Below are 24,169 nucleotides of genomic sequence, written 5' to 3' on the forward strand. Positions count from 1 at the left end.
TGATTCGATTAATAAATCAAAGTACTCAGCCGGAGTGTCGAGCAAGAACCAACCTTGAAGTGAAGCTCAACCTTGCCTCACGTGCCATTCTGCCTCAGGCCTCCACAACTAGTTCTCCAAACGTTCTCCATCCCCAGAACATCAGCTCTTAGGTCACAATGGACTCGCCAGTCCTCACCCAGCTGTTCCGACAGCTTTTCCGCCACCCAGCATGCCAATCATTAAGGCGACGACCATATTCTCTCACCGGACCCCAGACTCGAACCTTTCTCTCCCGGCGCACACCCCCCAAGCGCAAAACGCAAGATGACTCTTTGCTTTGGACAAAACGCGGGGACTACCCTAAAAACATCGATGAGGAGTACCGTACATATCCACAGGTCACAGCGAAGGAACTTCGGAGTCGGCGCGAACGGCCGCGGCAGGTTAAGATGTTGACGCGCGAATTCATTGACGGTAAGTTCGGCGGGCGAAACATATGCAACGACATCTGACATTGTGATTCCAGACAGTCTCTATAATCCTCATTATGGGTACTTTTCCAAACACGCGACTATTTTCAGTCCCGGCGAACCGTTCAATTTCAACGCCATCGAGGATGGGCCTGCTTTCCACAAACTCCTAGGCCAACGGTATACGGAGTTTGAGGACTTGCTAGATGAGACGAATCCAGATATTGCGCGGCAATTATGGCATACACCCACCGAGTTGTTCCGGCCGTACTACGGAGAGACAATTGCGCGGTATCTAGTGTCAAACTACAAGTTGACCCTGTACCCATACCACGACCTGATCATCTACGAGATGGGAGCAGGAAACGGAACAATGATGTTGAACATACTCGATTTCATCCGTGACACAGACTACGAGGTGTACCAGCGAACGAAGTTCAAGATTATTGAGATCTCTCCCGCGCTAGCAGATCTCCAGTTCAAAACCTTGACCGACAAGCTCACAGCCAAGGGCCACCGGGACCGTGTGGAGATTGTCAACCGGTCAATCTTCGACTGGGACACATACGTGCATTCTCCATGCTTCTTCCTAGCTCTCGAGGTCTTCGATAACTTCAGCCACGACACCATCCGCTACAACCAACGCACGGAAATGCCCCAGCAGGGCGGTGTCCTAATCGACGCTGACGGCGAGTTCCACGAGTACTACAACAACCAACTAGATCCCGTTGCTGCTCGCTTCCTGCGTGTGCGCCAAGCTGCTGCCCGTCGGCCTTTCCCGAGTCCCTTGGGTCCATCTCTTCTCCGTGGCCTGCGCTCTGCCGCGCCTTTCAGCAAGGAATACTCCCAGCCGGAGTATATCCCCACTCGACTGATGCAGTTCTTCGATATTCTGAATCAATACTTCCCGGCACATCGATTGGTTTCCAGTGATTTTAGCTCTTTACCGGATGCCGTACCCGGTATCAACGCACCTGTCGTGCAGACCCGGTACCAGCGGCAGACAGTGCCGGTGACAACTCCCTTTGTATGTTCTTCCGCTCTACACGTACGTTGACTTCAACTAATGATTATTCATAGGTTCACCAAGGCTACTTTGATATCTTCTTCCCTACGGATTTCAATGTAATTGAGGATATGTACCGTGCTGTGACGGGCAAGTTGACCCAGGTCACCAGCCATGAAGAGTTTGTGCATCGCTGGGCTTACATTGAGGATACTGAGACGCGTAATGGGGAGAACCCTTTGCTGAGCTGGTATAAGAATGCTAGCATGTTGATGACTGTGTAGATAGGATAGCAATACCAATTCCATGGGCTCCATAGGTGCCATGAGCTTCAATTAAAGAGCATAGCGAAGAAATTGAGCGGGCTTGGGCCACGTTCCTCTGGAAGCACTTTTCTCTCTAATGGAATACGTGCATCATCGTAGATCTGCCCCGAATCATATCTGAGCACCACAATAGATCTAGTAGAGATCAACGTACGGAGACCCTTAACGGACACTATATGGCCAGTGCGGAGGCAACTTTCTAGAGGACTAAGTCCATGCAGTAAAAAAATAAGGAAAGAGGTTGGCTCAGACAGAGCTCGCGGGTGGCAGTACCCCAAAGAGATCTGGGTCCATGCTGGAAGTTTTCGACGTAATTACCGATCAATCACATTGGACTCATTATATTCACATGTTCTGCCTACGTGCCAGCATTAATAGTGTCCCAAAAAAAGGCTTGAGCTTTGTATTCAACGAAAACAAGGTATCATGATTTATAGTCGTCGACCATTTACATGGTAAGACGTCATGAATGCATCTCATGAGAGTGTTGATCATCATTTGTATGCACCTCCTTACCCCCACGCTCATCATCACGCTCCTTACGAACATCCATCCATTTCCTCATAGGCCCCCACTTGCGACACGTATGAGTCTGCCCAACCCCAAGGCCAATATGATCCCCGCCGAAGAAATAGAGAGGCACCGGCGACATATCTCCTTGGCATTGAATAGACTGCCGGAGTTGATCAAGGCAATGGTCCATATGAATACGACTCCAGTCATCTGGGAAATGAGGAGATTCTTGAATACGTTGGTTGAATGTTTGGTGGTGTCCCATATGCTGTGAATAATAGTCCGAGTCGAGCTTCATTCGGATTGCATTTAGGCAGTGGAGGGAGTGGAACATGTCTGGTCTTGTGGGATGTTAGATTGGGTTCATAGCAGAGTATTGGGGGTATGGGTGTGTTGATTACTTACTCCATGTGGTAATGGTGCTTGGTGGGATCAGTGTTGAGGTCTGCGTCGAATGGTGCCGCTTCTTCCTCGGTCATATCGACAAATTCACCTGTAAAAGAAGTCCTTAGTAGAAATCTCGAATGTGGAATGTAATGACTATACCTCGAAGGAGATCATCCCAGGCGGCATCGATTTCAGGGCTGGGAAGCCCGAAATATTGAGGCTCGGAAGGGTCAACGTCTCTATAGACCTTGCCTATCGTCTCATTGTACCAGAATCTTCCAGTGTAAACACGTTCCTCGTATGAAATATATGGGTGAGAATCTTTAAAATCGGTTCGGAAGGCCGGCGATGCGGTCACACAGGTGGACCAGCCATTGATTTGTTGTTGGAATAGTAGGTACGCAGAAATCAGGGCGAAAGTAATGGTAGAAGCTATCCATGGCCAGACGAGGCTAATATATGACTTTCGGTGCGGCTTATGTTCAATGAACTCTGAGCTGGTTGGAGATTCAAGGTCTGAATCTTCGTGATGGACTGGCTGATAGATATGTTCTTTGAAGGGGTCGACTATTGCCATAACGGAGGTAGAATACTTTCGTGACTGGGAAATCGAAATGAAAAGGGACAGTAATGGAATTTCTGCGAAGTTTTCTGTTGTTTCAAGTGCTGAAAACCAGGGGGACGGCGGAGAGTATGAAAGCTGAGACGCACAGTATCATGACGCTCAGGTGAGCCTAAGATTTAGCTCAGCAAGCTTCATAGCAAGAATGCATCCTCGTGCATGATGTAGTATTTCGGTCAATCTCGGTGTAGAGGTGGGTGCAATGCATAGATGCAAGGATCGACACACATTAGATGACGCTATGTATGATCGAGAATCGAGGATCTACAGATACATTGCATTATGTGATCTATACCTCCACCTGTAGACCCTGTTTAGTCTGTTTAGTCCCCATTTTTAAGGATTGCTCGCGGACTTGCGGGTCATGATCCACATCAGCCCTGAGCCGATCTCGAGGCTATTGTTTTTGACGTCGATCTAGGGGTGATCTTCGACCCTAGATGTATTGGTGAGATCATTGTAATCCAAAATAGTGGAGAATTAGAAAAGTAAACCTCATACTGCATTCTTTAATACTGAGTCTGAATTTTGTGACGAACACCATGCTCCATAATGACCTCGTCGATTTGTCGATAAGCACTTCGTGCAGAATGATCTACCACGATCGCTGTCTCGGACTCATCTGCAAGGGGGCAAACTGCATAACCCAACTGAGGGAGCTTCGAAGAGTCACGATCGATCTATGATCAGAACTCTCTATAAAGATACCCAGGTGCGTCCACCCTTAGCTATAACAAATTCCAGTTTTCAACTCCAACACATCACGTCAAGTGAGCACAAATCGTTTGCCTACAATTTTACCTTCTGCTAATCAAACTTTAGTCCACATTCGCAAACATGAAGCTTTCCATGCTCACCCTCGCTATGAGTGCCAGCTTGGCTCTCGCTACCCCCCTCAACCAGCGCAGCGATGAGATTACCAACCGTGCCCTGACTGGCGAGAACGCTGCCCTCGCCAATGAGGCTGGTGATATCACTAAGCGTGCTCTCACGGCTGAGGATGCTGCTGCAATCACCAAGCGAGCTCTGACCGCTGATGAAGTACGAACAGTCGCCAAGCGTGCTTTGTCCGATCATGAGATCGACGCAATTACCAAGCGGGCCTTGGCTGCTCTCGAAGACGAAAACATTACCAAGCGTGGTGCTGGCGCATACAAGCGTGCCGTTGCTGGCGAGGAGGCTGCCGATATCACCAAGCGTGGTAATGCTGAATACAAGCGTGCCCTCGCTGGCGAGGAGGCTGCCGATATCGCCGAGCGTGGTGTTGGCGCATACAAGCGTGCCTTCACTGCTGAGCAGGGTGATAAGATCACCAAGCGTAGAGACAATGTGGAATAAATGTCTCTTTCAGTATCATGAAGGGTCTGGCTCCTGTTCATCACCGGTTACCTCTGGCTGCTGAATACTTTGTGAAAGTACCTGGGCTAGGTTTGAAGAAGAGTAAATGGCTTTCAATTGAGCCAGCGACTTTGAATTATGATAATGATGAATTGTTACAAGTAAAGCTAAACTCTCCAACATCGTAGACTGAAGCCCTAATTGCTTATCTCACCACCTCAGGTGAGGGGAAACCACCTCGGCTGGTTTACGACTTCATCTCTTCAACACTTTTATCAATCTATCTATACATCTATGACAATGACCATCGACACAGATTCAAAGGCAGAATTCAAACAGACCCCAACATGGAACAACGTCGTTGCCGAAAAGCGCTCCACCCAGCTAAATCTCATTCCAGAAAGCTGGCGTCTCCCAGCTGAGGTCCTAGTAAACCCCCCAGCATCAAGTCTAGAAATAATACGGTCCAGTGGGATTCTCTCCGCGGAGGAACTAGAATGGACTGAGAGAACAGATATCCGCGAGCTAGTCTCGCTGATTACTAGCAGAAGTATAACAAGCCAACAGCTCACAACAGCTTTCTGCAAGCGGGCTGCAATTTCCCAGCAGGTGAATAAATGCCTGACGGAGATTTTCTTTGAAAAGGCAATCCAGAAAGCGAGACAGCTCGATGAAATTCTTGTGCGGACTGGTGAGGTTGTTGGGCCTTTGCATGGTGTTCCTGTTTCTGTCAAGGATCGTTTTGATGTTGAGGGGGTTGATACTACTGTTGGTATGTTTATTCTTATTGCAACTACTCATGCTACATTATCTGGCTCTAATTTGAAATAGGATGGGTCGGTCTTACGAATAAGCCCGCTCAATCAAATAGCTCGGTTGTACAGCTGCTTGAATCTATGGGTGCGGTGCTATATGTCAAGACCAATGTGCCGCAGTCTCTCATGGTACGCTCTATCTTATCACTCCGTTTAGATTTCAAATATCGAGTATCCATTCACTAACCCCTGCCAGATGTCAGACTCATACAACCACGTCTTCGGCCAATCTGTCAACGCATTCAACCACGCCCTAATCTCCGGCGGAAGTTCCGGTGGCGAAGGCGCACTAGTTGGCAGCAGAGGAAGCGTTTTAGGAGTTGGAACTGACATCGGTGGTTCGATTCGAGTTCCATCAGGTTTGCAAGGTTTATACTCCATCTGCCCGACGACGGGTCGAGTGCCGTGGGATTGTTCCTTGTAAGTCACTATACATATCATCGGTAAAGGACCACTTCAAACGGTCTGATCTTCTAGTCTACATCAACACTACCTCATCCCACCAGTCGCCGGACCGATGGCTACATCTCTCGCTACGACGGAGTATTTCATGGAAAGTCTACTCAAGTCTGACCCGTGGAATATTGACCCCGGTGCTATTCCCATTCCCTGGAGGAAGGAACTAGCAGCTCCTCCGACAAATAGGAAATTGAGACTTGGCGTTGTATTTGATGATGGTGTTGTTAAGCCTCAGCCGCCTGTTGCGCGGGCAATGCGCGAGACGGTGGCTGCTTTGAGAGCTGTTGGTCATGAAGGTATATACACAGTTTGAATTATGAGGCGGTATGCATGTTAACCCTAATACCAGTAATCGAATGGGATACAAGCCTCCACGTCCCGGTAACGAATCTATGGACGAGAGGCATCCTCGCTGACGGCGGGCAACACTGCCACAGTCTCTGTCAGATAGTCGACGAGCCATTGATTGAAGGGATGGTAGTAGGAACGGATAAAGATCTTCTAACAATCCAAGAGCGAGAGAAGGTAAGAACCCGAACATGCCAGCACACAAACAAGACTCTACTAATCGCATGGATGCAGCTCGAAGAAACAAAATATGCCCTCCAAACCACATTCCTCAAACAATGGGTAGGATCAGGCATCGACGCCCTTATCATGCCCGTCCTCCCCTGGGTAGGCTACAAGCCCAAGACGTGGGTGCGCAGTAAACAATGGCTAGGATATACAGCTATGTGGAATTTGCTGGATTATGCTGGTGTCACTGTTCCTGTTACTAGGGCTGATCGAGGTCTTGATTCTATTGGGAGTGGGTTGGATGTTGAGTGGGAGGGTCATGTTATTCGGAATGAGTCTGATGCGTTTAATTATTTGCAGTGTGAGTTTCTTATTTATATCGGGGAGATGGAGAGGGGAAGCGAGAGAGAGTATATGCTAACTGTGTTTGTGTTAGATGATATTGACCGCGTGCATGGAATGCCTATTTGTGTGCAGATTGTCGGTGGTCGTTTTGGCGAGGAAAAGGCCGTTGCAGTTGGGAAGGTGGTGGATGAGTTGATAAATCCTACCCCTTTCCATTCATAGGGCTCAGATTGGAGGATTATACAGTACATGTATAGCAATGCATTCATGCTCGTGGAATCGTTCTCGATATGTATGAGGGATAATTGCCCTCGGCCGTAGATGTAGATCCCTTCTAAACAGCCAAAAAAAATAAAAAGTTGATACAATGCAGCCAGGCCATTTGCCATGAAACCGGTAGATATCCCATAAATTCCCATCCCATCTCCAAACCACCGATCAAGCGGCTAACAAAGAACAAAGAACAAAGAACAGCAAACCTAGAATTCAAACTCCTTACGGAAGATGTTCACGTCCATACCGGCGACAACCTGGTCAGCCAGGTCTCTCCGGCCCATCTGGCTGAAGACCCGGCGCAGCGTATCGTAAAGATTAGTGCTCTGATTCTGACTGATATGCAGCATGCGCTCGAGACGCTCGTCGTCTAGACCATCGGGGTGAACGCCGTCGTTGATGATCTCACGTGCACGTTCACGGCCCTCCTGCTCGACGACGCGGTGCATGGACAATGCGCCGAGGAGGTGCTGAGCGGCTTCGGGATAGCAGCCGATGTTGATACAGGATACACCGAGATTGTAGCGGGCGCGGACAAAGTTGGGGTTAATGTTGAGGGCCTGTTCGTAGGCTTCGATGGCTTCCTCGGAGCGGCCGGAGTTGGCAAGGGTGGCACCAAGGCGGTTCCAGAGGAGGTGCAGCTGTTCTTGTTGATTTGTGCTGCCAGATTCCGTGGATGCAAGGGCTGCGGAGAAGCAGTCCACGGCCTTTTCGTATTCCTCGGCGCAGTAGAATAGCACACCCAGGCCGACTTGGACGTCGGGGTCCATCTGGGCACCTGAGGGAGAGAGCTGGGCTGCTTGGATGAAGAGCTCTGTTACTCGGTCATGCAGGAGCTGGCGGTCTGTGAAGCCGAGATCGGAATCACCAGATACCTCCTTCGGGTCGATGATAGTCGGGTATTTGTTTGACAGCCAACGCTCGAGTGTGCGGTAAGCAGTCGAGTCGTAACCCTCGTTGGTGTACGAGACAGCAAGACCCATCAAGGCATCCAAGTTCCCAGGGTCAACCTTCAAAGCCTGCTCCAAAGCACGAATAGCCGGCAATTCCTTCTCATTCTGCGCCTGCGCAGACCCCAGCATCGTCCAAGCGTGCACATGCTGCGGGTCTTTCTGGACTGCAGCCTCAAATGCCAGTGCTGCAAGGGACAGGTTACCGCCCTCGCGCATGATCTTCATACCCTCCTCGAACGGATTACCCACAGCCTGGTAGACATTGTCTTCCTCGAACATATAGTCACCAAGCTGAGGATCCCGGAAGCGAGAGTTCAGACTGTCAAAGCCCTCCCAGTCACCCAAATCGCCAACGTGCACGTTATCAGTAACCTCGAACTCATTCTCTTCGGCAAGTTTCCTGCTCGTCGCTGTCTCAGCCTGAACTCGTTCCCAAACGGACTCAAAGGCGTCATCATGGGGCACTGACCTGTCCAAATCGTTCAGCTCCGCCTCCATTGCCGCATTAGCCTCGTCATCCGTCCGAGTCTCATTGCCAGCAGTCTCCATCTCAGCAAACTGCGCCTCCCAATTCTCATCATCGAGCTCGACCATCCGGCCCTTTCCCTTATCCTGCGTCTGACCCTCCATAGGTCCCTGCTGCATGCCCATCTGCCCACCCATCATAGGCTGCATCATGCCCATACCTCCCATCCCCATGTATCCACCACCCATGCCCATCGGCCGCTGATAGCCAGACATCATAGGCGTGGTCGAGGTAGCCGGGCTGGACGTCTGAGGCATACCCATCCGGTTCTGCTGCTGGAAGCGGGAGAATTCAGCCGGCGAGAATCCAGACCCGTTGTTCATCTGTCCTGGGAAGGCAGCTTCCATGCGAGCCTGCTCGCCGGAGTCGAACTCCGCTGCCCACCCGGGCGATCCTGTGCGGGCTGGCGCTGTCTGGAAGTTGTCCAGCTCGCGGCGCATGTGCTCCATGGCAAATGGCTGCGGTGGAGGGCCGTTTAATTGTTGTCCTGGTTGCTGCATGAAGTCGTCCATCATCTATTGATGTTTCCCGACGAGGTCAGTTTCCGCTCGGGAATGGTTAGCTGGCTGTTGATTTACTTACTTGGTCTTGTCCGCCCATCATGTTTCGTGATCGCATGCCTTCTTGCATGCCCGGCCCGCGGCCGACCAGTCGGTCGCGCTGTAGTGACTTATCATCTTGGACGTGCTTTGTGAATTGAGTGAGGGGGTTTCCCGCCGTGGAGCATTCCGCACCACCAAGGAACGACATGGCGTATATGTGGTAATGTAGTCTGAGGTTGAAGTTCGGGAATTAACACAAGGGAAGAGGAGATGTAGAAAGGCGTAGTTCCCCCGGATGTTGAACGTGGGGTTGGCCGATTGACTCTTTCCAGCCGAGGTTCCCCGGCCGGTCACGTGGGAGCTTATAAATGCATACTGCCATTTTGAATCTGTTGTACAAAGTGATATTTACATTCAACCTCACACGTCGACTTTTCAAAGATTTCCCTTGGAACTGCTCCAAGTTCACTCCTTCCAATTTGGCTCCTGAGCCTCCTGGATCTCTCTCTCACGGGCATCACGATCCTTCTTTTCCAGGGCCTTTTTCTTCTTCTCAAGCTTCCTCTGGTTTGTTTGCTCACGGAATTCCAAACTCATGACCTTGGTTCTGGCATAGCTCACATTCAACTTGCGGCCGTAAGGCGCTCTGCGAGATAGCTTCTCCTTGCCATCAGTGGCGCTCAGCTGATCGATGAAATCAACATGGGCAAATCCACGTGGTAAGCCTGTGCGGCGATCAACGGGAACACGGATATCATCCACGCCCTTGATATCCTCAAACAGATTTTGTAGATCCTGATCTGTCAATTCGTAGGGAATATTACCGATGAAGAGGGTTAAGGAAGGGCGCTCTTCACTCTGGGCGCGGTAAACAGTGTTGGCAAATTGTACAGTAATCTGGCGGCCCTCGAAAATAGTCTCATTACCTCCTCTAATGGCATTGGCGGCTTCCTCGGTGGCGCTGAAGGTGACATAACCGAAGCTGAAACGTAGATTAGCAAATGGTGCCAGCCGATCACTGATAGTCCAAACTCACCCTTTGCTTAATCCTCGGGAGTCATGCACAACGACTGAGTTCTCCACCACGCCGAATTGCTCAAATTTAGAGCGCAAATCCTCGGCAGTCACATCGAAGAACAGGTTTCCAACGTAGACCGTGTTCTTTGGCGACGCTTGTTCTCTCATGTTGGTACGTCTCGGTTGCCTTGGGGCTACAGGGCGTGACGCAGCCCTCTCTTCCAATTGCTCCCAGCCTTTAACCTCATCAAATCCCCTCGGTTTGGTGTAGCGGATAGAGGGACGCTCGCTGTTCCATCGCATCTGTGTGGCTGAGTTGACGGTCCGCGCGGTAAATAGCGATGTTGAGGAGCCACATTTTGATTGTGATAGTGTTCTGGAGGCGATCGAGGAGACAGGAGTAGCTGGCGACAATTGAAGCCGACAAACGGCCCGGCGGAGACCGTGCCTGCGGAGTGAATCAGCATGAGTTGATTTTCAATTGTGGGGTACGACAGCACGCCGTAATAAAGAAATCAATTCGGTTAGACTTACATTTTAAAAGAAATCAACTCGTGGTGATTCGGACCAGAACAGAAAGTTGGCTCGACAACTTTGGAATGATTTCCGCCAACAATATTGGTCACGTGGTTTGATTTATATCAGCTTATCGTACGATGCCAAGGACAATTCGTTTTGAACTATTTGAGGAGGTTATATCTCGGAAGAGTGGAGGATATATTGGAATATTCCTATGGTATGATACATTATATAGCCCAGTACACCGATAAATCCGTCCAAATCCAAACAGCTTTTCCCATTCGCTAAAAGTCTTCCCACTGGTAATCATAGTTGCAATTCCGTATTCAAACACAGAAAACAAGCAATGAGATAGCATCATTTTCTCAGGATTTCAGACCAATACATCAATCCGGTATGTGCATAAGAAACAAAATCATTCAAGCGTAGAGAGATCGAATCATATATCATGATACAGATAGGTTATAGTCCGCCTTGGCCTCGACCAGTATTACCTGGTGGAGGCATTGGCGCACTATACCCAGACACTGGTGGAACTCCACTGTCAGGACTATTAGATGGCGGTGTAAACATTGTTGGTAGTCGTTGCAGGCCAGGAGCGGTTCCGCTGCTTGACATTGAGGGTACCCGGGTGGAAGCGAGAGGACTTGATACTGAAGGCTGTGACATGCCTCCAGATTGAGGTGTTGGCTGCCGTTGGGCATCCATCATGGGCCAGAATTGATTTGATGAGTCGAGAGTTGGATTTTGGAGATATGTGTCCCAAGCATCCTGGTATCATGTTAGCATCAATACTTCATACGGGTTGAAGAGTAAAGCCTACCCAGTCAAGATTAACTTGCATGTCCGGCATTTGACCGAACATGCTACTGAATGGCGAAAGTGCACCACCTGGCATTTCGGCCGAGGTGCCTGCGCCTATTGGCATTGGCGAGTCACTCATTTTGAACATAGGATCAGCGAATGGAGGCGGGCCCGGGTTCATTGGGCTCATCCCGCTGCTCAGCAAGCCAAGAGTCATCGCAGCATTCTGCTTCTCATCTTGGGGCTCAAATGTAGCAGCCCCAGCACTATTCTCAAGGGTAGGGGCTACCATGAGCAATTTGCTGAGCATCACACCGAGAACACTAGAGGCCTTGTATGCCTCCATGCTCTCATCTTTCATTTCATCCCAGATCTCTTTCGAGCGCTGAAGCGCCGTCATCATCTCTTCGCGCCGCTCCCGGCCCCATGTGTACGTGTCTCCTGATGGCCGTCCTGAAACCTGCATTTGCAGGCCTTGGTACAGATCGAGAGAGACGACTGTCGCTGAGAGCAGGAAGTCGGCCGAGCTTAGAGAAGTGATTTTGCTCTGACGGGTGCGCAAACGTCCTTTGCGTAGTTCTGTGTGCAGGAGCCCTTGGACTTCTAAGAGTTCCATTGCTGAGTCGATACATGTTCTTCGAGAATACGTGAAGCGAGGATTCTCTCTGGCACGAGCCAAATACGGTCGATGGAGCACACATTGTGCTTTATCATAGACGGCCTTGACCTGCACGAAGATTTAGTATCGATAATTGGTGTATGCTTCAAGCGACTTACGGCAAATCGGGACATGATGAGGTTGCAAGGGTCTAACTGGCAATCTTCCATGGGTCGGATTTTTAGGTGAGGAGGAATCAGGTCTCTTGCCTGTCGAAGCTCCGCATCGGCTTCCATCACATTCTCATATGACGTGTTCGAAATAGCAGAGCTCTGTTCAATGACACGGCCGAAGGCATATGTCAACCGCGCCTTGGCAATCAAGTATGAGATTGGCGTAGGTTCGCTCAACGGACGAGATGGGGGAAGCTCCTTGCAGTCTTCGTCAAAGTCATCATCGTACAGATTGCTTGGTAGTTCAGTATCGCTGTCGGTGGAGCGGATCATGCTTGGCAGTCCAACCTGGAAAGAGAACAACAGATCGGCCTGACGCACAAAGCTCCATACTCGCCGTCGCATCTCGCCCTGGAAAGGTGTGATGTTCGGGAACATTTTGGAGTCGCGGTGGTATCCTGATCGCATTGCCAAGCGTGTAATAACACCAGCCAGTACCCAAATTGAGACGTCAGTCTCCCGACTTTGCGAAAAGTCACCATGGAGATGGAACACCAGCGCTTCGATCAGATACGGATGGGGTTTTGTGTAGTCGGCCAAGGTCAAACATTGTGCCACGGAATTGCGGAATCCTCCTGCCATGTCCATGGATTTACCTCTGAACTCAGGCGGTTCGTCACCTTCGTTGTAATATGATAGCATTGCTAGTCTCATCATTGCAAAGAGCATGGCAATCCAGACAAGTTCTGTTTGAGAAGGGTCTTCCCAATGTTTGTTGTACTAGACGAATCAGCCCTATTCCGATACCTGTTACCACTGTAACACTTACCTGTGCTTGGAACGTGGGCCCGTGCAGAATATCTAAAACAAGGTCAGGATGTCTTCAACATCATAAAGCTATGGACACTCACGCGTTGCAGGGTCATAACAGTTGAAATAGCGAGTCACGAGGAGATCAGTAGTGTATTTGGATGGCAACGCAGACATGATCTCGCCGCGGCTCATCGGCTTCATCACACCGAACAACAAAGTCGACCCAGGTACATCAGTGGGCGGTCGAGCGGCCTTGACTTTTTCAAATTGCTCTTCAAATTGCTTCTTATGTGTTGAGAAGAAATTCCGCACTTCGGAAATCTATTGAACCGTTAGAAATGCGCAATCTCAGCGAAACATCCCGACTTACATCATTCAATATAGAAGCCCAGTGAGCATTCCCCATATAATAGGACTTGTTATTGTCCATCTTCATGACACCGAACGATTTGGTCACCTGTTCAGTGTCGCTCTCTTCAAGACCCATGCCCTCCTCGTCGATATCGAGTTCATGAGAAGGGCCAGCCGAACCCGCACTACTTTCTCCCGAAATGGCAGCCATCGCAGCAGCCGGACCGGCAGATTGGGATCCATTTGTCATCAACGAGAGCACCAACCCTTCTAACCGATCGATGCGATTCTGCATATCATCTGGCGAGTTCGATGAGGACTGCTGAGGCGAGTTTTTCTTTCGGGAGCTTGCTTGCGCGTAGTTACATGAGACGGCGTCGCCTCGTTTGACACAGTTTTCGCAGGGGTTGGAACGATTGCATTTCAGCCTGGAACTGTTAGAGATACGCGACCTTAGCCATATCTTGAATTGCTTACTTTCTGTGTCGGCATGGACCACACGACAGAGGTACACGATTTCGCTTCCGGACTACTCTGTAATCAGGAGAGTGGCCTGCACTCGACGAGTTTGTAGAGGGGGGTGTGGGTGTCATTTTGCTGGGAAGTGGCATAGTCGTATAAGCTGGGTATCAGATGGGTATATAGTAGGTTCGAAGGGGCGGTGAGATAGTGGGAATTGATCCCAGTCCAGTAAGGCTATGCGCTGTGAGCCGTGCTCTTTGGCGGGGTTCTCACACACGCTGTCGCAGTCGCGCAACGCACTGAATCAGCGCAATTATTCCGCACGGTTTGTCGCAATGGCTTGTCGGTACTTAGAGCGCAGAGTAAATTGAGTTGAAGTGGTTCCCAGGCCTCTAGTTCCACGGAATCACTGTGTCGTGAGCACTGATGTCTGAGAACTTGGCGTATCGTTAGGCAACCGCGCCAAACCCGAACCACAGAGCTTATATGTGAATTTGAACGTCGCAAGTGATTTGCGACCTTGGTGTGATTCAAGTCGTTCGTATTCAGCTGAATGTCGATGCGATGTGATGGGACGATGCGCGAAGCTTGTGCAAGATGGAGGGGTGTGTGGTGTCTGGCCGGTGGTGAGATAGACAACTGAAGGCTTCAGCACTAGGCGATGGAGTCCAGATTAAAGAAATGTCTCCAACAAAGAAATGTTCAGGGAGTTCAGGAGTGTAGGTGAAGGAAGGTTGGACGAAACTCGATGATTAATCCGTTATCTCCGTTTTTGGGGAGATGATCTCACGCACACGAGAGTCCATACACGCACTGCACGCCTGCACATACAGATCACACTCGGACTACTTTGAATGTTTTTAAATACTAGCTGCAATTTGCTTTCTTAGATAAGCTTGTATATCACAGAGCAGCTCAGGCCTCTCTTAACTCCGACCCTGTTGCGTTCTACACTTAGCTGATTGGCTGTACCAAACGACCAGTGACTCATCTGTAGAGGTCCAAATAAGCGGATTGTTGATTTATGAGGCACTTGATATCTTTGTGTCCTTATAAATCCACGCGTTTGGCCTCAATTTCAACACCTATGTTAACAGTTCATATTACACGTAACTTGTTTGCTATGAAACAAGCTGATACCTTTTATCTGTAGATAGGCGCCAGTTCGTACCCCTGCATTTGCTGGCAAACAAACGATGAGTACATAACCCCATTGCTTTCCCCATATAATTTTCTTCCTTCCCGCCTCCCTTACATGGACCATTCATCTATAGCTGGGACATTTAACCATGAGTGACAACCCTAGAGGTCGTGGACGTGGTGATCGGGGACGTGGGGATCGTGGTCGTGGTGATCGTGGCCGCGGTGATCGTGGCCGCGGTCGCGGTGACTTACCCTTACGCCCCGCTGGCAGAGGAGACGGAGATCGTGGAGGTTTCCGCGGGGACTTTCGTGGCCGCGGTGACAGAGGTCGTGGTGACTTCCGTGGCCGTGGAGATTTTCGTGGTCGTGGCAGAGGAGATGGTGGACGCGGCCGTGGAGGACGCGGTGGAGTTATGAACCACGGCCCGCCCATCTTCAGGTCAGCTCTTCTCTCTATAATTTGTCGATATCATCTAACGATTTATCAGACAAGACGAGCCTATTCCTCCACCTAGCCCCACCGTTACTAAGACCGAGGATAATATCGCCAAAGCCCTCGCTATCAACGGTGCAAAGGCCCCCAGGCAAGCCAAATATCCTGAGCGTCCTGGTTACGGCACTGTTGGCAGACCGGTGATTCTATATGCCAACTACCTACCCTTAAGCCTGCCTAACAAGCAGCTGTTCCGTTATCATATTACGATCGCGGCTGATGCTGCGGGCCGGACTGCACCGGTGGGCAAAAAGGCCCGGCAGATTGTGTGTCTGTTGTTGGACGAGCACTTCCCCCAGCAGAAGAGCAGTATCGCGTCTGACTTCCGTTCCACGCTGGTGTCAGGTGTCAAGCTGACGGAGGGCACCTACGATGTGCGATACAAGGAGAATCTGCTGGATGACTACCCTGAAGCTCCCCGCGTGCATCAAGTCACTGTGCAGTACACCGGTCAGGTCAATCCGGTTGATTTGCTGAACTACTTGACTTCCACCAATGCCGGTGCGATCCTGGACTCCAAGTCTGAGATCGTTGCTGCTCTTAACATGATCATGGGACACCACCCTAAGACTGACGATAGTGTTGTCTCTGTCGGAGCCAACAGACACTATAGTCACCGGCCAGGTATCCAGGAGTCATACAACCTTGGTGGTGGTCTTTCCGTCCTCCGTGGATTCTTCGTCAGTGTGCGTGCTGCCACAGCTCGCGTCCTCTTGAACGTGCAGGTCAAGTACATCGCCTGCTACGATGAAGGACCTTTAGCCAATGTGATCCAAAGCTACGGCGGCCGAAACACCTACCGTCTGGAAAAGTTCCTTAAGAGCATCCGGGTCCGTATCACGCACATTGCCCGGAAGAACAGCCGCGGTGAAGCCCGCCCTCGTATTAAGCCTATCCATGGGCTTGCCAACCGCGGTGACGGTGGTAAATCACCCAACGCACCTAAGGTTGCTCGTCATGGTGCCGGTCCTGCCGAGGTGGAGTTCTTCCTTGTCGAAGCTGGCCCTAAGCCTGGCACTCCTGGTGCTACGCCTAAGCCCAAGGGAAAGAAAGCACCCAAGGCTGGTCCTGCTGAAGCTGGACGCTGGATTTCCGTTGAAGCATTCTTCAAGAAGGGTACGTGAACCTTCACCTATCGGTCACTTTTTTCTTACTTGATGCTTATTTCACATTTAGAGTACAACCTCTCTCTGAATCGAGATCTACCTGTGGTCAATGTCGGATCTCGCGAGAAGCCTGTCTATCTTCCCGTTGAAGTCTGCGAGGTCGAGCCCGGTCAACCAGCCAAGTCAAAGCTGTCCGGTGATCAGACTGCCCAGATGCTTCGCTTCGCCGTGATGGGTCGTAAACCAGGCCAGAATGCACACTCCATCGTTACTAAAGGTGTAGGCGTTTTAGGACTGGAGCCTCAGTGCTCTACCTTGGTGGGTGCCCTCGTTCCTAATCTCTGATCAAAATTGCTAACCGAATGCAGTCCGCCTTCGGTATCAGCTCCTCTACAGAGCTCATCACCGTTCCTGGTCGCGTTCTCCCCGCACCAAGCGTCTTCTACAAGAACGGCAAGCAAACCAAGGAAGTCCGAACCATGGCTGGCAGCTGGAACATGAAACAGATTCAATTCTCCCAGGCCAAGCAAATGAAGACCTGGACCTATCTCTACGTTGTCAGCGAAAGCAGCCGCCCAGTCTTCAACGCTCCTGAGGAACTTGAGACATCTATTCGGGGCTTCCGCAAAACCCTCATAGATATGGGGATGGCAGTCGACGTCCACAAACGCGGCAAGCGCGTAACCCTCACAGGACGCAACGACGCAGCCGACATCGAAAACGCCGTCCTCGATCTGCAAAAGGCATATAACCCAGTGTTTATCCTGGGAATACTCTACGCAAAGGACACAGCCATCTACAACTGCATCAAGCAGGTCTGTGACGTCCGATGCGGTATCCGCAACGTAAACGTACTGGCCGAAAAGCTCCGCGGCTCCAACGACCAGTACAACGCGAATGTGGGCCTGAAAATTAACCTTAAACTTGGCGGTGCAAACCAAAGCCTCCGCACCTCCGACCTCGGCATCATCTCCGAAGGCAAAACAATGCTAGTCGGCATAGACGTCACCCACCCGTCCCCAGGCTCGGCTGCCACGGCACCCAGCGTGGCGGGTATCGTGGCCTCAGTCGACTCAACGCTAGCGCAATGGCCAGCCGAAATCCGCGTCCAAGGCGCTCGCCAGGAAATGGTTGCGGACCTGGAAACCCTCCTAGCATCCCGTCTCCAACACTGGGCCAAATGCAACAAGAAGGCTCTCCCCGAGAACATCATCGTCTACCGCGACGGCGTCTCAGAAGGCCAATACAACAAAGTCATCGACGAGGAACTGCCCCTCCTCCAAGCCGCCTGCAAAAAGACCTACCCAGCCACGCAAATAGCAAAGGGCCTGCCACGCCTGTCAATCGTCATTGTCGGCAAACGCCACAACACCCGGTTCTACCCAACAACCGAGCAAGACTCGAACCGCGAGAACCCAATCCCAGGAACAGTCGTCGACCGCGGCGTCTCCGAAGCCCGCGACTGGGACTTTTTCCTACAAGCCCACTCCGCGCTCCAAGGGACAGCTCGGCCAGCTCACTACTTCACTGTCTGGGATGAGATTTTCTATCCGCGTCATCCTGCCAACTCGGGTGGTCCCGGTGCGGCGGATGTGTTGCAGGATTTGACACATAAGATGTGTTATATGTTTGGACGGGCGACGAAGGCTGTTTCTGTCTGTCCACCGGCTTATTATGCTGACCTTGTCTGTGCCCGGGCTAGGTGTTTCCTTTCGGATCTGTTTGATCCTACGCCTGTTGATGCTACTGGTGGGAGTGTCAGTGGTGCTACTGAGGGGACAGCTGATCTGGCTAGGATGGTTGATGTTGTCATCCACCCTAATATTGCAGATACTATGTTTTACATTTAGGGGTACTCCGTGGGAGTATGGAGTATGGTAGTGGTGGGAGGGGGAAAGTGGGTTTGGTTGGTGAATTTGGTGGATTTTATATGTTCATTCTCAGTTTGGATTTTGGAACATTGGTGAGATCATCATTGGTAGGAGGAACGAATGAGAGATATGACATGGTCTGAGATTGGAAGTTGGAACAACGTTAGAATGGAATAGATTGACTTGCTGGACGAAGACATCTGGAAGATATTTGAGGGAGATTTTAGTATCAAATTGAAGGAGGCCTAGCTTAGCAAGAAGCATAAATTGAAATTTGAAAAGTGGACTATGTTTGTTTCTCGTAGCGTCAGCTTCAATGCGTGGCTGTCTAGCCTCTATTCACTCCATTTCCACGATGCTACAGTGTATATATATATATCTCTCTCTACATCTTAAATTCTACAGGCCAATATCAAATAAAATAAATGGTCAAATTAACAGATATCGATCTGAATGGGTAAACTTATCCAACAGGAAGGCAAAGTACAGGTGTTAGAAGAAAGAAAGCAAAAGGCACAGCCGGGAAAAGAAGAATGACAAGAAGAGGGATAATAGGGCATTACGACCAGCAGACTCATTCGTACAAGCAGGCCAGACAGACACCTGTTAAAGTGCCCATCCCCTGGGATTTTGGTTTGCAAGTTTCGTTAGGACAAATCCTAAGTTCGTGCGGGTATCGATACATATTGCTCGTGATCTGGATCGGCCGTGGAGTGTCAAGACGAAGGTGATGAACATCGACTTCGACTTGGCTGTAGACAGGATACAAGGTATCTAGTTAGCTCCCTTATTCGTCACCATGAGTCCAGCTCGGCTGGTTGTGACGCGTGGGATCGCGTTGAGACGTGGCAGTTCGCTTGGGCTCGGGCGAGTCCTCGAAGTTATCCCAGGAAGACTCCATCATCTTGACGGCCTTGGAGTGGTTCTGAGCGGCGGGCTTGATGTTTTCACTGGCTTTGGGGGAGTCATCTCTCATCTCCCACTGAGAGTCGAAGTTCTTCTTGCGGTTAGCGGCATTGCCAACAACGCCCAGAGGCTCCTGCTTCTTCTCCTTCTCTGTGAGCTCGGGGTCTCCGTGCTCGTCGTAGAGACGGTTCTGGTAGAGGTTCTTGCCACGGCCGCCGAAGGAGCTGATAATGCGGGCATCCTCCTTGTCGTCGTCGTCGGTCAACTCGAAGTGGACATCAGCATCACGACGGGGCTTGGCCACATTGGCCTTGCCTGGGGGAGTCTGGAAGCTCTTCTCGTTCTCAAAACCAAAGTGGCGCACTTCCTCGCCGCGGGGGACCCGCGAAGGCTTCTTGGGAGTCGCAGAAAAGTCATCGAATTCCCAGTGGGGCGTGTTGTAAGCGTTGGTGTGTCTGGTTTCGTGCTGGATCTCACGGTTGGAGTTGTTATCGCCGCCAATCTCAAAGTGACTGTACTTTCCAGGAATGGTCTTGTAGAAGCTACGGTTCTCGTCAACGGGGCCTAGGCCAGCGTTTTCTTCCTCGTCGTCGTCCATCTTGGGGACTCTGCGCTGGGGCTTGGAGGGCGAGTCAGGAATATCGTCATCCTTCAAGAACAGCTCACTGATGTTGCGCTGGGGAGGACGAGACGCAGATGGCGCAAAGGGACGCATAGGCTCAGCGGCCTTCTTGCTAGGGGACAGAAGCTCATTCAAAGATCCAGCTCCATACGGGTCCTGGGTATAACGCTTAGCAGCGGTAGCACTCCTGGGAGGTGAATCACCCAAGTCAAGCGCAGCGGCTTCCTTGCTGGGGGAGAGCAACTCAGTCAAGGACTCTGCGGCATATGGATCCTTAATGTGACGCTTGCCAGGGGAGGCAGGGCGCTGAGGAAGCTCGCGCTGTGTCGAAGACAAAAGCGAGGGCGTGGACGATTCGGTCGTGGCAGTCTTGAGACAACGGACCTGGTCCTTTCCATCACGGATGGGCCAGGCGCGTCCACGCGCGCCAATAACCTCGACTTGCTTCAACAGTGAACCCTGGTCCCAGTAAATGCGAATCTGCTTGATTTCATTGTTCGCAAACGTGACGATGTGCATCTGCAAGAGGCTGCATTAGTCGCGATCTATGCGCTATGCGCAATCTCGGGGAATTTACCGTGGGGAAAGTGACGACACGGTCGGCCAGGAAATTATCGTCCAGCGAGGGGAGATAGGCCCCGCCACCTTCCATGAACTCCAATGTAGTCTCCATCTCTAGGCATAGCGCGTCGGAACCCTCAATGGAGCTGATGATCTGCTCCGATCTCTTCTTGACCACGAAGCCCTGTTTCTGCACATGGGTAATCACTGCGTCGCGCGATTCGACCTTGGTGGTAGTGGGAACATAGATCAAGGACACGTCGTCGGCCAATTTGACGGCGTCCGACTTGGGATTGGCCTGGTACTGCCTGTACTGATCCTTGAAGTAACTCATGGTGAAAGGGGGAAGGTGTAGAGAAACAAAACAAGTGGGCTCGGGAGGCTTATCAAGGAAAACACGGGGAAGATCCAGGTACTGGATACATCTCAACTACACAGGGGGGAGCCACGGATAATGGGTACCTGGTACCTTGCATCTAAAACACATGCAGAGTAAATAAAACACGCGCACGGAGCCGATCAAAATGCGCCAGTGTTTCACTAAAGTGGCGCGGTTCAGGAGGTTTAGCCCTACTTGCCGTGTTTCTCCGGCAACTAAATGCCCAGGGGCGTCTAGAATGGCGTCTAGATTGAAATATATCGCTGTTTAAGGTTTGGTTCTTCGGCATGGACATGCAGGTACCTGAGTATTGTACTGTGCATTGCAGTCCCTGGGGTTACATCTGAACTTCAGGCCTACTCCAGGCTTGACACGGGCTCAATTGATGAACGCTTCAGTCTAAATCTGGATGGCTTATGTACCGAACAGGGCCTCAGCTCCCAGCTCCCAGCTCCTGGCTGGTCTTCTGTTTCTCCAGGCAAAACGCCCTCCCAAGCACTCGCTGTGTCGGGAAAAGTAAACGGCATCGACATTATCGTATGGATGAATTGGTTGAAAAGGGTGGGTATGTGGTGCAACTCGTGTCTCATTACAGAGGTCTGTAGGGAATGAATGTCAGCGAGCGCCCTCTACAACGGGAATCGAGCAACATACCCAAGATAATCCTCCTTGATGGTGCCAATGGCATTGATAGCAGCCACGTCAGGCTTGACACCAAGAATCTTAAGACGCAGACTGGTTCCTTTCTCGATCACTTGATCGGCGTGGTCAGTGTATTGCGGCGGCACAGTGTTGGGCTCCCATTTGATATCGGATGGAATGTTCTAGTAGGCCGTCAGCTCTGCGTGGAGTTCAATGGACAGCAGAGAACACACCTTTCGCGCAATGAAAACAGATAATGGGCCCGCCAGGGTGAAAATACCCGTAGGCTTGACGGAGGTAACAATTGCATCGACCTAGGCTCAATCAGCAAGTACTCGGTATGAGCAATTTCTAATCACAAGGGCATACCGTCTCGCCACGGAAAGGCTTCCAAATGATCGCACGATATCTGATGGTGTATTCTGCCTGTCCGATGCCGGGCATCACTCGTCCCTCGCCAATATCAACCATGTCCATGACGCAAATCACAAAGTGATCGCCCGTACAACGTCCCTCTTCCTCCTCGTTGAGTCGGGTGATAAGGTATTCCCGCATGTTAGGTCCGAAAAAGGACGGGTGCATGGAGATCACCTTGGTCTCTTCTTTGAGGAAAAACATGGTCGCGGTTGTAATATTTGAATGCGCTGGAGTCGGAGTGGGAAGGTATCAAAGGATTGGTCTCGGTTTCAGAGTGCTGTCAATCAAGGTCAAGCAACGGCGTTTGCGAGCTCATGACCTGCAGCGGTGGGGCACGGGAAAACTGTAGCCACAAATGAGTGAAAGAAGATCCGAGAAGTCGGTGTGGCAGATGTTGTATCTGCCTTGGATGGGCGGAGAGGCAGATACAGCTAGAAGCGCAAGCTTTCTCTTGTGAGAGCATCTCGGTCTGGCGGTCCAGGTTTGGATGGATGGATCACGTGATGTTGACAAGAAGTTCAATGTCAAGATATTGTTTCAATGTTTTATTTGACTAATACTTCTTCAATACGAAGTACAAGAGTTTCAATCTGTGCTAATTGTCAATTTCCCTGTAACGTTGAGGTCAATGCTTGTATGCACAGGATGATCAGATCTATAGCGTGCTCAAAACAACCAATTTAATTTCTGGTGATTAAAAGTGTTTCTCGTCATTATTGACTTTATGCTTTGGTATACAATATCTATTCCAAAAGAATTGACAGTCATTGACCTTTTCTTTTTTTTTTTTTGCAAACGGCTCCTAGCTAGTCAGTCAGAACCTCCAGGCATATATCGAGCGAATATATATATCGAGATACATTCACAAATGCAATAATGTAGCTGTCAAGGCTAAAACCAATGATGCCGAAAGGCCCATTGCTGCTTTGCAAATCAAATGGCAATCAAAGATCAATAATTCAAGTATCAGGTATGAAGGCAGCAGTGTTGAAGACATAGCGTTATAATCAACTCAACCAAACACTATATATGATAGACCTATTAGTTGCAAGCCATTCCGATGGTCCACTAAATCCAAACCTAATAACAAGTATAGATCTCAATAATATATTCACATAACTTTGAGAGTGTAGGGGTCCAACACCCTGCCAAGACCACGTCTTACACCTCGGCTTAGCGTATGACGCCAGGACCTTCAATATCAAACCACTTGGCCCAACACTTTCCGCAAATGCCTCGTCCTTGATTCTTGATTCTCTCGACCCCGTCACATTCGTTCTTTATCAGACCGACAAGATGGCACTAAACCTGGAGAAGCAGCTGCTTTTTGTAAGCCCCCGCGCCCCGGATGCTCCGAACAATAGCTGACTCTGATATCCTCATTAGTACGGCGCCTACCACAATAATCCCGTACAGATGTCCTACTCCATGGATAATGACCAACAGGTTCGCTGACAGTGCAGGTCAACGTCGCAATCCATATCACTTGCGTCCCAATCCTGCTATTCACCGGCATCGTCCTGGTACGCACCCAGCTCATTCCATGCCCCTACAAAACCCCAAGTCGCCGAAAAAAGTACCGAAACAAGATGAAACGAGACTAATGGTATCCATACAGGCCTGCAATTGCCCACCCCTCTTCACGCTCCCAGACGCGCTCCAAATCCAATATCTCCCCGCAAATGCTGGCACGATCGGCGCCCTCATCTACGCCATCTTCTACGTGCTCCTGGAACCTATTGCTGGTGGTCTCCTCGCCCCCGCCGTGATCGCAGCTGCATACTACGGAAACTACTTCCTCGGAACCTATGGCAACACCGTGAACTACTGGGCCGGCGGCATCCACATCGTCTCTTGGCTGGCGCAGTTTGTCGGACACGGCGCGTTTGAGAAGCGAGCCCCTGCGTTGCTGGATAACCTTGTCCAGGCTATCCTGCTTGCTCCGTTATTTGTCTGGATAGAGGTTCTGTTCTTCTTTGGCTATCGCCCGGAGCTGCAGGAACGCTTTGAAAAGGGTGTTGAGCTTGAGATCCTGAAGTTCCGGAATCAACAGGAGTCTGAAAAGGAGAAGGGCAAGGCCAAGGGGAAGGGAAAGGCGCAGTAGTTGCAGATTGCAGGCTGCATATGGAGTAAGGGACCAAGGGGACCTCGGGAGTGCTGGCCAAGCTGGATGAGAGCTCCCCGGTTGCCTCGGAGGGATCGACTGGTGTTTTTCTTTT

The 24,169-nt window shown here is 50.5% G+C and overlaps 10 protein-coding genes across 10 annotated transcripts; 5 read left to right on the forward strand and 5 right to left on the reverse strand.

The window, feature by feature from the left end:
* Positions 1-158: 158 nt before the first annotated feature.
* On the forward strand, positions 159-1,742 carry N7508_005809 (class I SAM-dependent methyltransferase; the record flags this gene model as incomplete). Its single annotated transcript, XM_058463875.1, has 3 exons — positions 159-456; positions 509-1,479; positions 1,533-1,742. The coding sequence occupies 3 exons, from the start codon at positions 159-161 to the stop codon at positions 1,740-1,742; spliced, it is 1,479 nt and encodes a 492-aa protein (XP_058320353.1).
* Positions 1,743-2,247: 505 nt separating this feature from the next.
* On the reverse strand, positions 2,248-3,261 carry N7508_005810 (oxidase ustYa family protein; the record flags this gene model as incomplete). Its single annotated transcript, XM_058463876.1, has 3 exons — positions 2,248-2,638; positions 2,703-2,790; positions 2,844-3,261. 3 exons carry the CDS (start codon positions 3,259-3,261, stop codon positions 2,248-2,250), a joined length of 897 nt encoding a protein of 298 aa, XP_058320354.1.
* Positions 3,262-4,143: 882 nt separating this feature from the next.
* On the forward strand, positions 4,144-4,644 carry N7508_005811 (uncharacterized protein; the record flags this gene model as incomplete). The annotated part of the gene is made up of 1 exon (XM_058463877.1): positions 4,144-4,644. One exon carries the CDS (start codon positions 4,144-4,146, stop codon positions 4,642-4,644), a length of 501 nt encoding a protein of 166 aa, XP_058320355.1.
* Positions 4,645-4,944: 300 nt separating this feature from the next.
* N7508_005812 (uncharacterized protein) lies at positions 4,945-7,001 on the forward strand (the record flags this gene model as incomplete). Its single annotated transcript, XM_058463878.1, has 7 exons — positions 4,945-5,416; positions 5,476-5,588; positions 5,656-5,879; positions 5,937-6,214; positions 6,268-6,443; positions 6,501-6,795; positions 6,871-7,001. The coding sequence occupies 7 exons, from the start codon at positions 4,945-4,947 to the stop codon at positions 6,999-7,001; spliced, it is 1,689 nt and encodes a 562-aa protein (XP_058320356.1).
* Positions 7,002-7,258: 257 nt separating this feature from the next.
* Positions 7,259-9,281, reverse strand: N7508_005813 (tetratricopeptide repeat protein; the record flags this gene model as incomplete). Its single annotated transcript, XM_058463879.1, has 2 exons — positions 7,259-9,046; positions 9,114-9,281. The coding sequence occupies 2 exons, from the start codon at positions 9,279-9,281 to the stop codon at positions 7,259-7,261; spliced, it is 1,956 nt and encodes a 651-aa protein (XP_058320357.1).
* Positions 9,282-9,538: 257 nt separating this feature from the next.
* N7508_005814 (uncharacterized protein) lies at positions 9,539-13,941 on the reverse strand (the record flags this gene model as incomplete). Its single annotated transcript, XM_058463880.1, has 9 exons — positions 9,539-10,055; positions 10,110-10,538; positions 11,130-11,380; positions 11,433-12,140; positions 12,191-12,964; positions 13,014-13,045; positions 13,096-13,318; positions 13,368-13,776; positions 13,826-13,941. The coding sequence occupies 9 exons, from the start codon at positions 13,939-13,941 to the stop codon at positions 9,539-9,541; spliced, it is 3,459 nt and encodes a 1,152-aa protein (XP_058320358.1).
* A 1,158-nt stretch (positions 13,942-15,099) lies between these two features.
* On the forward strand, positions 15,100-18,402 carry N7508_005815 (putative RNA interference and gene silencing protein (Qde2); the record flags this gene model as incomplete). Its single annotated transcript, XM_058463881.1, has 4 exons — positions 15,100-15,392; positions 15,442-16,562; positions 16,623-16,870; positions 16,921-18,402. The coding sequence occupies 4 exons, from the start codon at positions 15,100-15,102 to the stop codon at positions 18,400-18,402; spliced, it is 3,144 nt and encodes a 1,047-aa protein (XP_058320359.1).
* Positions 18,403-19,210: 808 nt separating this feature from the next.
* Positions 19,211-20,846, reverse strand: N7508_005816 (uncharacterized protein; the record flags this gene model as incomplete). The annotated part of the gene is made up of 2 exons (XM_058463882.1): positions 19,211-20,470; positions 20,529-20,846. The coding sequence occupies 2 exons, from the start codon at positions 20,844-20,846 to the stop codon at positions 19,211-19,213; spliced, it is 1,578 nt and encodes a 525-aa protein (XP_058320360.1).
* Positions 20,847-21,480: 634 nt separating this feature from the next.
* N7508_005817 (DNA-directed RNA polymerase II subunit RPB7) lies at positions 21,481-22,151 on the reverse strand (the record flags this gene model as incomplete). Its single annotated transcript, XM_058463883.1, has 4 exons — positions 21,481-21,490; positions 21,546-21,715; positions 21,767-21,847; positions 21,903-22,151. 4 exons carry the CDS (start codon positions 22,149-22,151, stop codon positions 21,481-21,483), a joined length of 510 nt encoding a protein of 169 aa, XP_058320361.1.
* A 1,095-nt stretch (positions 22,152-23,246) lies between these two features.
* Positions 23,247-24,054, forward strand: N7508_005818 (2-hydroxy-palmitic acid dioxygenase MPO1; the record flags this gene model as incomplete). Its single annotated transcript, XM_058463884.1, has 4 exons — positions 23,247-23,279; positions 23,337-23,360; positions 23,414-23,473; positions 23,569-24,054. The coding sequence occupies 4 exons, from the start codon at positions 23,247-23,249 to the stop codon at positions 24,052-24,054; spliced, it is 603 nt and encodes a 200-aa protein (XP_058320362.1).
* Between the last annotated feature and the right edge of the window lie 115 nt (positions 24,055-24,169).

Source organism: Penicillium antarcticum (genome assembly GCF_028974205.1).
Source record: "Penicillium antarcticum strain IBT 31339 chromosome Unknown utg000005l_segment0_segment0, whole genome shotgun sequence".
NCBI lineage: Eukaryota > Fungi > Ascomycota > Eurotiomycetes > Eurotiales > Aspergillaceae > Penicillium > Penicillium antarcticum.